This window comes from Nicotiana attenuata, chromosome 8 (genome assembly GCF_001879085.1).
Source record: "Nicotiana attenuata strain UT chromosome 8, NIATTr2, whole genome shotgun sequence".
Taxonomy (NCBI): domain Eukaryota; kingdom Viridiplantae; phylum Streptophyta; class Magnoliopsida; order Solanales; family Solanaceae; genus Nicotiana; species Nicotiana attenuata.
The window spans coordinates 35,471,173-35,484,484 of NC_031996.1; the positions used below are offsets into that span (position 1 = coordinate 35,471,173).

The 13,312-nt window shown below is 45.0% G+C and overlaps 1 protein-coding gene across 1 annotated transcript in view; it reads left to right on the forward strand.

The window, feature by feature from the left end:
- Window positions 1,231-13,312, forward strand: part of LOC109231654 (nascent polypeptide-associated complex subunit alpha, muscle-specific form-like) — a 48,222-nt gene continuing 36,140 nt past the window's right edge. The window contains exons 1-5 of the mRNA XM_019397300.1: window positions 1,231-1,546; window positions 1,589-1,647; window positions 2,454-2,598; window positions 2,704-2,871; window positions 2,995-3,182. Of these exons, the coding sequence (XP_019252845.1) occupies window positions 1,231-1,546; window positions 1,589-1,647; window positions 2,454-2,598; window positions 2,704-2,871; window positions 2,995-3,182 (876 nt within the window). The remainder of the gene's footprint in view (window positions 1,547-1,588; window positions 1,648-2,453; window positions 2,599-2,703; window positions 2,872-2,994; window positions 3,183-13,312) is intronic.

Sequence of the window (13,312 nt, forward strand, 5' to 3'; positions counted from 1 at the left end):
ATGGTAACCCGCGTCGCGTCGCGACGTTAAATCAGGCGCTTCTTGGGAGGCAACCCATGTCTTTTTCTTCTTGTTTTCTTTGAATTTCTTTGTAGTTTAGGTTTGATTTTTGGACTAATTGGTCGTGAGATGTTGCAGGGATTGTGTTGATGCAGTGCAAAACATTTAGGAAAAATTGAACAGTCTCTGAAGTTGCCAGTGCGGCCGCATTGCACTTTGTGCGGTCCGCACTGGTGATAGCCAATTGAAGTGCTCTCTGAAGTTTGCCACCGCGGCCGCATTGCATTTAGTGCGGTCCGTGGTGGACCTCCGCAATCGTGGTCTATTTTGTGCGGACCGCGGTGGTTGCCTTCTCAAACTTCTTTTGAACAAACCCAGCGCGGTCCACGGTCCGCTTTGTGCGGCCGCGCTGGTAGGTAAGACTGGGTCCCACACCCTTTTTCTATAAATAGACCTCAAGGTTCTCCTTTTACCCTTTTCGAACACTAAACTCTCAGAGACTAGGAAATCACTGTTCATCTTCTCCTTCCCTCGTAATAGCTTATTTGCATTGTGTGTCTTCACTCCTTATCAATATCTGGTAACATTTCATCCATTTTTCTTTGTTGAATTTCATATTTTCATGCCCAGTAGCCCATAGCTTCTTCTTCTTCCCATTTGTCTTAATTGTTAGCTTAGGTTAGTGTAAATGTTGGTTTTTGGTGTGTTTGATGAACTTGTTGAATTGGGTAATTGAGTAGGGACAATCTCTAGGTAAACAGTTGAACAAATTTGCAAAAATTGGAAACCCTAACTCAGTGCCAGGATTGGACATCCACCGCAGCCCGCGATCGTGATTGTGCGGTCCGCGATGGCTTCACCGCGGTCGTATTACCACTTTCCGCGGACCGCGGTGATGAGATTCAGAGAGGTGTCCATAGTCCAGTGCGGTCGCACTTCATTTTGTGCGGTCCGCACTGGCCCACCACGGCCGCGGTACCATTTTGTGCGGGCCGCAGTGGGGAGATTCAGAGAGGTAGTTTTTTAGACCCTGCCCCTATGCATACCACGGTGGCTTTTATGTGGTCCGCGGTGCCTCCAGTGCGGCCGCACTCCTTTTTGTGTGGGCCGTGGTGCACTGTGTCTGCAACATGTTCTGCAACTTTTGGGCTTCTATTCTGCAATTCAGTTTTCATCTGTTTCACTACCTGTGCTTAGACTGGCAATGTTAGATGTGTATGCTTGCAGACAATGGTAAAACAAAGAGGAAAGGGCTCCAAACAACCCGGCAGAGGTGACTCCTCCCGGGGAGGCAAAGGCAAGATGATAAAACTCACTCCCCAAGTTCGGGAAAGCATAAAAAAGACAAGGAAGCTAATAAAAGCTGCAGACAAAGCTGCTTCTCATTCTTCGGGGAGTGAGTATGTGCCTTCACAGGATGTCTCTTCAGATTCCATTCCCAATCATGTCCTGGACTGGCCCAGAAGGTTTAGACTGACAGATGATACTCCTCCGCCATCACCCGCTGTCCGACAGCCAATCAATGTTGTGCATGAGTCATCTGAGGGCTCAGCATCTGGTAGTGGGGACTACTCCACCTCCCCCACAGCTTCTTTGTCAGGGGAGAGTGCAGAAGGAGACGAGGAGGAGGTTCAAGGTGCTAGAGAGGTACAGGGGGGGTGGTGAACCTCAGGGTTGGGGGTGTTGACCGAACTAGAAATCCTATAGCTTGGGAGGATAGGTTTGTCAGTCAGGTAGCGTTCCATAAGTTTAGGGAATGGTGGCCACTACGAAAGCTGATTCTTGAGAGGAGTTTTATTGAGCGAGACCTTCTACCCCTACACCCAAATGTGCATAGACAGTTTCAAACTCGAGTGGGTTGGGCGCATTTTCGGAGTGAATGTGTAAAGGCAAATGAGCACATGGTCAAGGAGTTCTATAGCAATGTGGCCCATATCTTGAAGGGCACTAAAGTGACCAAAGTGCGGAACAAAAAGGTGGTATTTACTGGGAAGGCACTCAATGAATACTTGGGGTTCGATGACGAAGACGAGACCCTTTACAATGAAAAGTTGGCAATGGGCGAAGAGGTTCGTCCGTGATTAGCTTCATACCTGGCAATCCCGGGTACTGTTCCAGAGTGGTTGCAAGCAGGGACCAAAATATTTCGGAAGACCTTTAACTTTGAGGCTAGGGGGTGGTTGACTTTTGTGTGCAGTCGGCTTGACCCCACTACCCATGATCAGACTATCCCACTTGCCCGGGCTATTCTTGTTGTATCTATTATGGCGGGCTACCCTATCAACGTGGGCAATGGTATGTCCCGCGTCATTTCCGCAGTAGGGCTTGAGCATTACCGAAACTATCCTTTTCCCAACACCCTCACTATGTATTTCCGGGATCTAGAGGTGGAGAAGAGACCTTTTGATATCAAGGTCAAACCTGTGGCTCTGTTTTTGTGTTACAGTTTGAAGGGGCCAAACAACCCCAAGGACAAAAATTACAAGCCGCCTGCCTCTGCTCCAACTGGCCAGTCTGATGAGCCGGTCGCGGTAGAGCTCTCCACTGAGCCTGCCTCCACCACCGTTGAGTTGCCTCCGGGACCTTTCACTACTGCTGGTCCTTCAACTTTAGCTGGCCCGGGGATTCTGTCTTCCCGGGCCCATCCTACCACTGCCCACCAGCTGAGCCAGGCACTTCATAGCTTGAACAACTGGATGTCAGCTGCATCATCCAAGTTGTCTACACTGTCTTCTACCATTGCGGCTCAGTCAGCATCACAGCCAGCACAGATTCCACAGTCCATTGAGGACACATTAAAGAAGATCTTGGAGAACCAAGAAAAGATCATCAGTACTCAGGATGCCTTGTCTAAGGCAGTGGACTCACACGGCAAGGCTCTGAAGGAGCTTGCTAGGGAGCACAAGAAATTTCAAAAAACACGGGCTTCCAAGGAGTCTGTGAAGGAGCTTAGAGCAGATGTGGACAAGCTGAAGGCTGACTCATTGCCTTTAGACTTGCTATTTGGGGATCCAGATCCAGCAGCAGTACCGGCAACAGAGCCACAGCGGGAGCAGACACAGAGGCTTCCAAGGAAGAAGAGAAAGCTCCCTAGTGCAGATGAGGCGATCATCCAGTTGGCAGACCCACCGGAGGCCTCCTCTAGTCAGCCACATGATGCCCCTAATATTCAGCCCGTCCAGGTCCAAGCCCCAGTCCCAGCAGCTGAGCAGCAGGAGACCGGGAACCAGTCTGAGGTTCCAGAGCATACCGAGGACCCAGGGACCACTCATGATCCTATGCAGACGGACGAGGCTTAGGGAGTCTTCATATCCTTTCCTTATATTTTTTGGTGCTTATTTTGCTTTAGTTGGCATTGGGGACAATGCCAGCTTTTATTTGAGGGGGTGTGCCCTACTTTTATCCATCGGATGACTGTATATATAGATTGATTTAGTTTATGCTTTCTTTTGATTTTCTAGTGGTCTGTATATAACTTTACATTTAGTTACTTTCATCGTACCTTTTATCTTCCTTTTGGTCTGTATATAAAGTTACATTATTGTATATATTCATCCCCCGTTGTAAATTCATTCCCCGTTTGTACATATTCATTCTATTTTCAATTTTTCGTAAAACAATTTCGTTTTTAGCTTCTTATATAGGCTTGTAGCTTTTTGTTTTGTTTTGACGCTTTTAATAAGCCTTTGGTTTTCTTAATGCCACGATTCTTTCCAAAGGTGGAGTATTGTGTGAACCGGGTGGCTCTTCCCAATGATAGATGGCGTGACTACCTTCTTAAGGGTTCGAGTCCGTTTTTTTTTTATTTTTCTTGTTTTTGGTAGTTTATAGTTAAGGGTACCTCAAGCAAAGCTTCATTTGGGCCTAACACATTTGCCTTTGATCCCATGGTCAAAGACAATGGTTGTGTTTAGGATGGTGAAAGTAGCGACCTTGAGACTCTTGTGTTGACCAAACAATCATCATGTGGTCTTTTGGACAATTGTGTGCTCAATCGTATCTAAGGTTGATGTGGACCCCCGACTCTATATCTTTAGCAATCCTTGAGTTTGCGTGGTGAGAAGTAGAATTGTGAGTCCAAGTTCCGAGCCAATGGTCTAGAACTTGCCCTGAATGTCTGTTGAGGCAAAATTTTGAGTGAAATTTGACTTGAGAAGTGATTATAGGCTCTCCTTGATCCAAATGATAGTTGAACAATTTAATAGCCTACCAATGATATAATCCCTAGCTAACCCTTTTGTGCCTTAAACTTTTTTCTTTCAAGAACCAATGCTACAAGCCTATACCCGTTCTAAATTATACCCTCTCTTGGCACCCGATCTTTCCTTGAGCAATGGCAAAAGTCTAAGTTTGGGGGGAGGGACGAGAAAGGGAACAAAGGGGTAAAAGTTACAAAAGCAAAGAAAAGGAAGGCAATGAAAAAGAAAAGAAAAGAAAAAGACAAAAAGAAAGCCCAATGTGAAAGTGATCTCAAAGGGATTCAAGAAAAGCAAAGAAAGAAAGGCGTGGAAAGTTGAAAAAGGAGAAATGGTTTGAAACGCAAAAGAAAGAGTGACAATGTGTCTCTCTAACCCCTTAGAAAGAAGTGAATGACTCAAATAGTCAAGAGAATTGTACCAAATGAATCAAAAGAAGTGCTTAAGGGAAGATGGAACCCACTTAGACCAAAATATTTCCTATCCTTACCCAAAAGCCTTAACATTGACTCCACAAAAGCCCTATATGATCTTGAGTTAAATGACGCTTGCATTAGTGGATACTTACATGAGGGTCAAGCATATGGTACTTAGAGCCGGACTTGTGACTTTTTCTTGAGAAAGATGAGTGAATTCCCATTAACCTCGATTTGTGTGCCAATACTCTAACAGGTGAGGTTTGCTAAGGGAAAGTTGAGGATGTGTGAGTTTGGGTTCCACAGCGACCAAAGTAATTGAGAGAGTTCTTTGATGTAATGAGTCAACTCTTGATGCTCTTGTGTCACACTTGATCCATGGTTTTTCAAAGTTTAAATGTTGTTCATGATTCATTCGTATTGAGGGCAATTGTTAGTCCCAATTGATGCTTGTTGAGGTTACTTTAGGATAGCTAGAAATACTTAGATTTTCCTTTGAAGGGTGGGTCTAATTTTGTTTGCTTGAGGACAAGCAAAGGCTTAAGTTTGAGGGAGTTGATAAGTAGGGATGTTAACGTGTTTTATGCTCATACTTGCCTATGCTTTGAATATAAATCGTTACAAAATAGTCCCAAAAGGATCATAAGTTGTGCTTGATTGCAGGTTTGATCGACAAAGTGACAAAATATCAAGGATCGACTCAAAAGGAGTGAAACCTACTCAAGTATCAAATACCAAGTAAACTGAGGGCAAACAAGCCTAGTGCGGACCGCGCAAAGTCGAATGCGGCCGCACTAGATGGCTCAGAGAGTTGACAAAAGTGGGCTTCAGGCAAAGCGGCCGCGGTACGTATTTAGCAGTCCGCGGTGAAGGCTCCGCGACCGCACTACCTTTTTGTGCGGTCCGCGGACAAGAGATTCAGAGAGATGGAATTATGCCAAGTCCAAGCCATGCGGTCCGCGGTCGTGATTGTGCAGACCGCGCCAGCTTCCTCCGCGGCCGCGGTCCATTCTACGCGGAGGCCAAGTTCAGAGAGCCCAGAATTGAAGTCAAAGAGCCTAGTGCGGCCGCAGTCCATTTCATACGGCCCGCACTGATCCCGCAGGGGTATTTTTGTCCAGTTTTTCCAGCCTAGTATAAATAGAACATTTTACCATTTTTAGGTCATCAGTTATTTTGTTTCAGCTACTACGCTCGTGAGAACACCATTTGTAGCCATTTTTGGCATCTTAGCTTCAAATTAACGATAGATTCTTGTACTTTAATTTAGTATTTAATTAATATGTCTTGTTCTTCATCTATTTCTTCATTTTCTCCTTCAAGCATGAGTAGCTAAACTCATTAGCTAGAGTTGTGGCTCAACCCTAGTGTGGGTAATTGATGGGTGTTGCCATCTAGGGTCAGATTGACTATGGGTGTTTGCTATTTGGGTTGATTTTATGTTTTAATCTATGAATTGGTGGTTGCAAACACTGATTTATGCTTTATGGATTTTACTCTTCTTGAGAAAGAGAGTCTAAGTTTCCCAAAATTAATCCAACAAGGAATTGGGATGGACTCATGAGAAATGATAGTCCCAATTAACGGGTTAATCCTCGAGAGAGTGATCACCCTACTTGAACCCTAGTTCCTTGATCTAATTTGCCTACCTATTTGGTCTCGAGAGAGTCAATTGGGCAAAATCACTCTCTCTACCGAGAGGTGTGACAGTGGGTAAAATTGTGCAACGGTTACAGCATAAGCCCCAATTATGTCAATCGAACCTTAGTAGTATTTACCCGTCAATTAGCCACCTAGGTGATGTCACGACCCTAGTGCCTTTCTCCCCATTAGATACAACCTTAGTAATTATTTCATAGCATAGTCTAGTTTCAATTAGTAGTTTGATAATAGTAGTTTATAATCACTACCACAAAAAAGGTTTTTACCGACAATTATTTAGTGGCAATTAGCTACTTGCCGGTAATTTTATTCTCTCAATACAAACATTAGCGGTATTTGTGTATTTGCTATGAAATCGTGTTCTTTTACCAGCCATTCAAAGTAATGGCCAGTAATGGTTAAAATATTAAGTCTATTTCCAATGGTTTTATTCTCCCTCCAACTTTTTGCTGTAAAATATTCCCTCCCTCACTATGCAAACACACATCCTCCCACAAGTTTCAAATAGAACTTCTCTGCCTCAAGCCGAAAAATTGAGCAGACCTCTCCTTCTCTATCATCGTTGTCAGCGCCCAACTCATCTTTCTCACAATCAGTACCACCATCACCAGGTAATCTCTTGCTTTCTTTCCTTTTGATTTTGATTTTGATGACCATCTACTCATGAAATGCAATGCAAAATTATATAAATATTAATTTTTCATTTGTAGTGAGTACAGAAGAAGGTGTGCCTTTTTTAGGTCCTTATGCCGATTAGATTAAATAAAGATTTGATTGATCCTGAAGAACTAGGGTTTCTCTATTGGTCAAAATACACTGTTCTTTTGTTCGTTTCTTTGTACTTTTGACCTTATCCGTTTCTTCTTCCTTTGATGGTAGGCCTCATTAAATATCAGCATTTTTTCTTTTTCTCTGGAACCTCTATTAGGAAGGTTCAATATAGACTTACTTAACCTAAATTAATCCATAATTTTGATACGCAATTGAGAGAAAGAAAGTAAATTTTAAGATGCATTCTAGTGAATTGGGTCTTGTCAAAAAATGGATATTTCATTAGGTAATTGGAATTGCAATACGGGTATATTTCTCATGTTCTGTTAAAGGCAGAAACTTTTAATATAAAATCAAATGCATTTAAACTGCTTCTTGTAACGACCCGGCCGATCGTTTTTGGAATTTACGCCCCGATCCCCCATTAACTGCTTCCCCTAAGTTCATTTCTGCTATTTTGGTTTGCCGGGACGTTCGGTGTTGGGATTCGGAGAGTTTTGGGACACTTAGTCCCTAAATGAAAGCTTAAGAATTGAAAAATGGTCCGTAATCGGAACAGTGTGAAGAAGGCCTCGGAATGGAAATCCGATGGTTCCGTTAGCTCCGTTAGGTGATTTCGGGGTTGGGAGCGTGTTCGGGATGTATTTTGGAGGTTCGTAGCTCATTTAGGCTTGAAATGCCGAAGTTGGAATTTTTGAAGTTTCCGGTCCGATAGTGAGTTTTTGATCCGAGGGTCGGATTGGAATTCCGGAAGTTGCAGTAGCTCCGTCATGTCATTTGGGATGTGTGTGTAAAACTTCAGGTCAATCGGACGAGGTTTGGTTAGGTTTTTGATCGAAAGCGTGTTTTGTTGGAATTTGAAGTTCTTAGGCTTGAATCCTTGATTAATTCGTGTTTCCGGCGTCGTTTTAGGTGGTTTAAGGATTGGTACAAGTTTGAATGATGTTATGGGATATGTCCGTAGGTTTGGTTGAGGTCCCGGGGGCCTCGGGTGTGTTTCGGATGCTCGACGGAGCATTTTGGAGTTTCAAAGTGTTGCAGAAAATCCTTCAGCTGTGCAGGTCCCAATTCCTTCTTCGCGTTCGCGGTAGCATCCATGCGTTCGCGTAGCTTTGGCCTTCTTCCTCTTCGCGTTCGCGTCCTCCTCTACGCGTTCGCGTAGAGTAATTCTCGAGGATGACAAGTTTCTTCATTGCGTTCGCAATTAGTGCTCCGCGATCGCGTAGCTTCACACGTTTCTTAACCGTGTTCGCGTCAGGGCTGTCGCGTTCGCATAGACTTATTGGACTCCAAGGGCTGGGCTCGATTTTTATTCAATGCGTTCGCATGACCTACGTCGCGTTCCCGTAGTTCACTGAACCCAGGCCTTCGCGTTTGCATCTATTCCTTCGCGATCGCGAAGGGCATTTTTGGTCCCTTATATTTTCCTTCTACGCGAACGCGTGCTGCCTTTCGCGTTTGCGATGCTTTAGACCCCTGAATAGTACTTAACATTTCAAAAACGAGGTTTTGCCATTTTTATCATAACTCAAGGTTTGGAGCTCGGATTTGGGAGCAATTTCAAGAGTTTTTCAAGGGCAATCACTGGGTAACGATTCTCTACTCTCCTATGACTAAAACCCATTAATCTAATCTCAAATTCACCCTTTAATTTCGTGTTTTTGAATGGGAAGTGGGTAAACTTCTTAGACCTAACTATGGGGTTTTGAGGGGTCATTTGACCTCCGATTTGGGAGATTTTTATATGGTTAGACTCGTGAGAGTACGAGGGTTCTGAAAACGTAAAAATTATTCGATTTCGAGACGATGGCTGGAGGGGCATTTTGGTCATTTTACCTATTTTTGCGCCCTAGCTCTAAATTTAATAGTGGAATCAGTTGTTGGCAACATTATTTACGATATGTAATTGAATTGAAGAGATTTGGGCCATTTGGAGTCGGATACTCGTGGCAAAGGCGTGGTTTCTATTGATATTGAGCCGGTTCGAGGTAAGTGGCTTGTCTAACCTTGTGTGGGGGACCTTTCCCCTTAGGATATGAGATGTGGTAATTGAGTGCCTTGTACGTGAGGTGACGAGCGCGTACTTGAGCTAATTGTTGAAAAATCCGGTTTTTACTTAAGATATTGAGACTGAGTTGGCTTCATATTTGCCTTGTTTTACTTGCAGTTATAATCTGTGTTAGATTAGAAAAGCATGTTTAGTTGATTTAACTTGCCTAATTGTTTAAGTTGCCTTGACTGTACTACGTGAAGCATGCTAGGCTAGTACTACCTGATGTTTGTCTTTTGTACTTCATTTCTGAATATCTTCTGGTTGTGGTTGCGCATTTACATTGGGACTACGGATGTGGGATTCCGGTAGCTCCCCCCTTGTTTGTTTACTTTGGGACTACGGGTTAGATTCCCAATAGATCCCCCTACACTTTTACTTTGGGACTGCGGGTTCGATTCCCGATAGATCCCCCTGCACTTTTACTTTGGGACTGCGGGTTCGATTCCCGATAGATCCCCTGCACATTGATGGTTGGACTACGGGACGGTATCCCGGGAGATCCTTCGGATGTACACATATGATGGACTACGGGACGGTATCCCGGGAGATCCACTGGACAGTTGAGAAAAAGGGGCTACATGACGGTATCCTGGTAGACCCTCATTGTTATCATTGGTATTGAGCTGTGTTTATTCTGTACTCGTGTAGTTGTTATAGCCTCGTTGACTTGTCTTATCTCACGGTTGTACTTATTATATCTGTCAGATTTTTATACTGTTAAATTATTATTATTATTATATATTGTCTCAGTAGGGCCCTGACTTTCCTCGTCACTACTCAACCGAGGTTAGGCTTGGCACTTACGGAGTACCGTTGTGGTGTACTCATGCCCTTCCTGCGCATGTTTTTCATGTGCAGATCATTCAGGTACCTCCACTCAGGCGCACTATCAGTGAGGCAGGAGGACTACAGAGACTTCGAGGTAGATCTGCTGCGTCCGCAGACCGACGAGTCTCCCTCTTACTCTATCTTTAGTACTTAGTTTTCCTTCTTTCGGTTGTTAGAAATTCCGGAGTATGGAACCTTACTATACACTTCTGTAGCCTGTGTTGCCCGTGAGTTTTCGGGTTTTGGGAATTGTTTTAGGCTTGTGATATTGAGTTGTACTTGCCAAGCGGCATTCAGTACAGTTTCCTTTAGATACCTGATTTGATTTTCTCTATTTTTTTGCAAGTATTGTAATTCCGCAGATGTTAGGCTTACCTGGTCATGGGGACCAGGTGCCGTCACGACATGTTCACGATTGGTGAACTAGGGTTGTGACAAGTTGGTATCAGAGCTCTAGGTTCATAGGAGTCACGGAACACAGACCGGTTTATTAGAGTCTCGTTGATCGGTAGGGAGACGTCTGTACTTATCTACGAGAGGCTATGTAACCGTTAGGAAAATTTCACTTTATTTGATTCCTGTCGTGCGAGATTTTTGAACATCTATTCTAAACTTCCGACTCCTATTCTCTCACAGATGGTGAGGACACGTGCTACTCGAGATGATCAGACACCCGCGCGCCCTACTGCAGCCGTCAGAGGCCAGAGCCGGGGTAGAGGCCGAGGACGCGCGCGTGGTGCAGCCAGGGCACCTGCGCGAGCTGCAGCCGAGGTACCACCAGCAGACCCAGCCGGAGTTCAGGCGCCCGACACGCCTACTTCCACTACTACTCCAGCCCTTCAGGAGACTTTGACTCAGTTCCTGAGCATGTTTGGTACGTTGATTCAGGCCGGATTGATTCAGGTTGTACCGACTACTTCACAGATCGGGGGAGGGACCCAGACTCCCGCCGCCCCCACTCCAGAGCAGCGAGTTCCCATTGGTCAGGTTCCAGGTGTCATGGCGACACAGACTGTGGCCCCAATTCAGCGGGTGGTGAGGACCTCTTGCCAAGTAGGAGACAGGTGGGTCCAGGAGAGAGAGGACAGACGAGGTCAGGAGGGACAGTATAGAGGGGTGAGTAGACCTCGTAGACCGGGGAGATATACTGGTCCTTATTTTGGAGGCTGGGTGCGTCACGGTAGAGGTTTTGTGGGTCAGCCAGCTCAGTTTGCATCGCAGATTTCACCTAGAGTTTTAGGTGTCCAGGGGTCTCGGAGTACCCGTAATGCACAGTTTCCACCCCCACGTCGGCCGCGAGGTTGTTTTGAGTGTGGTGACATACGCCATGTGGTGAGGTATTGCCCTAGACTTGGGAGGAGTGCACCTCCACAGACTTCTCAGCCACAGCTTACCCCGCAGAGTTCTCAGGCTATGGTTACAGCCCCAGTTGCTACCCCACCTGCCCATACCGAGGTTGTTGCCTCCGATTCTGTTATCACAGGTATTGTCATGGTTTGTTATAGAAGTGAATCGGTTTTATTCGATTTAGGCTCTACTTACTCTTATGTGTCTTCTTACTTTGCTCCGCATTTGGGTGTACCTCGGAATTTCCTTGAGTTTCTCTGTTCATGTTTCTACTCCTGTGGGAGATTCTTTTGTTGTGGACCGCATTTATCGGTCATATTTGGTTACTATTCGTGGTTTTGACACCAGAGCGGATTTATTGTTATTCGGTATGGTGGATTTCGACATTATTCTGGGCATGGACTGGTTGTCGCCCCATTTTGCTATTCTTGATTGTCACGCCAAGACCGTGACGCTGGCTATGCCAGGTATTCCGCATGTCGAGTGGAGTGGTACTTTAGATCACACTCCCAGTAGAGTTATCTCTTTTCTTAAAGCTCAGCGCATGGTGGAGGAGGGGTGTGCCGCGTATTTGGCTTATGTGAGAGATGTTAGTGTTGATACCCCTTCTGTTGATTCTGTTCCAGTGGTACGGGATTGTCCCGACGTATTTCCAACTGATCCTCCGGGCATGCCGCCTTTAGGACTCGATACGGTCATTACGAGTTCCTCGTTATGTCATTTGGGCTAACCAATGCCCCTGCAGCTTTCATGCACTTGATGCACAGTGTGTTCAGGCCACTACTTGGAGGTTTGCATATTCTACGATTATGAGAAATCACCTAAGGGTTGCTATAGTTCTCCTGAAGTGAGTTAAGTGAAAAGCTTTTAAGTGATGAAGTGTTAGCCTATTTGCGGTTCCGAAGCTATGATGAAATATGTGGCATGTTAGGTGCAGTGAGTGGTATGGGATTCGAAGTAAAGATCAAGTAACAGCTCGGTGTGGACAGAGATGTCATGAGCTCGGATGAGCAAGAACAAAGGGTGGGATGTTTAAAGTAAATTGGTATTGTCTTCAGCGTCACCTGAGATCGATGCGTTGTGAAAGAGGCTTTGCATCCTGGTTAAGGATTCGTGATCGCTTTTCAGCGTTAGTGCGGCCGATGGTTTAGATGTGCGAACCCGTTATTCATTTCGGAAGATTGTGGGAGCGTGTCCCACGGGAAGATTGTATAAGTGTGCCATGTAGTCACTTGATTGATTAAAGATTTAAACCAAGTATGAGGATTGTGGTAATATCATTAATTTGAGAATTTATGCCGGAAGGGCACTCTGTTTGTTGGGTTGTGAACTGAGGAGGTTGCTCCGGTTATGACGGTTGTTCTTATGTGTTATGGGGAAAAGGGAGTTACTATGGACCTTTGAAAGGTTACTAGCCCAGTTGGTGCAATCAAAAATCGGTTTGAAATCAGTGGATTGATTTATATGTGAACAGGGCTTTATATCAGGCCAGTTGTGCTCATTTCAGCGAGCGTCCTTTATGGAGGAACAGTCGGGGTGTTATTTTGTCATCAGCTAATCCAGGTCATGATGTATTGCGCCGTATGAGTTATGAGACGGCTTGGTAAATTTTTATGTGTTGAAGTTCCGTGTGGCGATGATGTTAAATGAGCAGAATGGCTCTTGAGATTCAAATCTTGTATCGCACCCCAGTTGTGCTCGAGTTTGTGGATTATAGCGTTATATGTCTCCCCAGGGAATGGTGTTATACACTTAGCATGTTTACGACTGATGTGTAGTATCTTGTTGTAATGAGCAATTTAGCTCGAGGTACAACCCCTTATGTGAGCTCCATGTGTGGATCGGGTGGCACGCCGCCACGGGTATGTTATTTGGATCGGGTGGCACGCCGCAACAGTGTGATGTTCAGTACGGTTCCCCATATCTGTTTATTGTGTTCTGTTTCCTATTTTCTGGAGGAAGTTCATATTAGCTGTGCGCCCGCGTCGCATGTATGATTCGCGAGCGGGGTAATTGAAATTTCTTTTCAGAGTTCATTT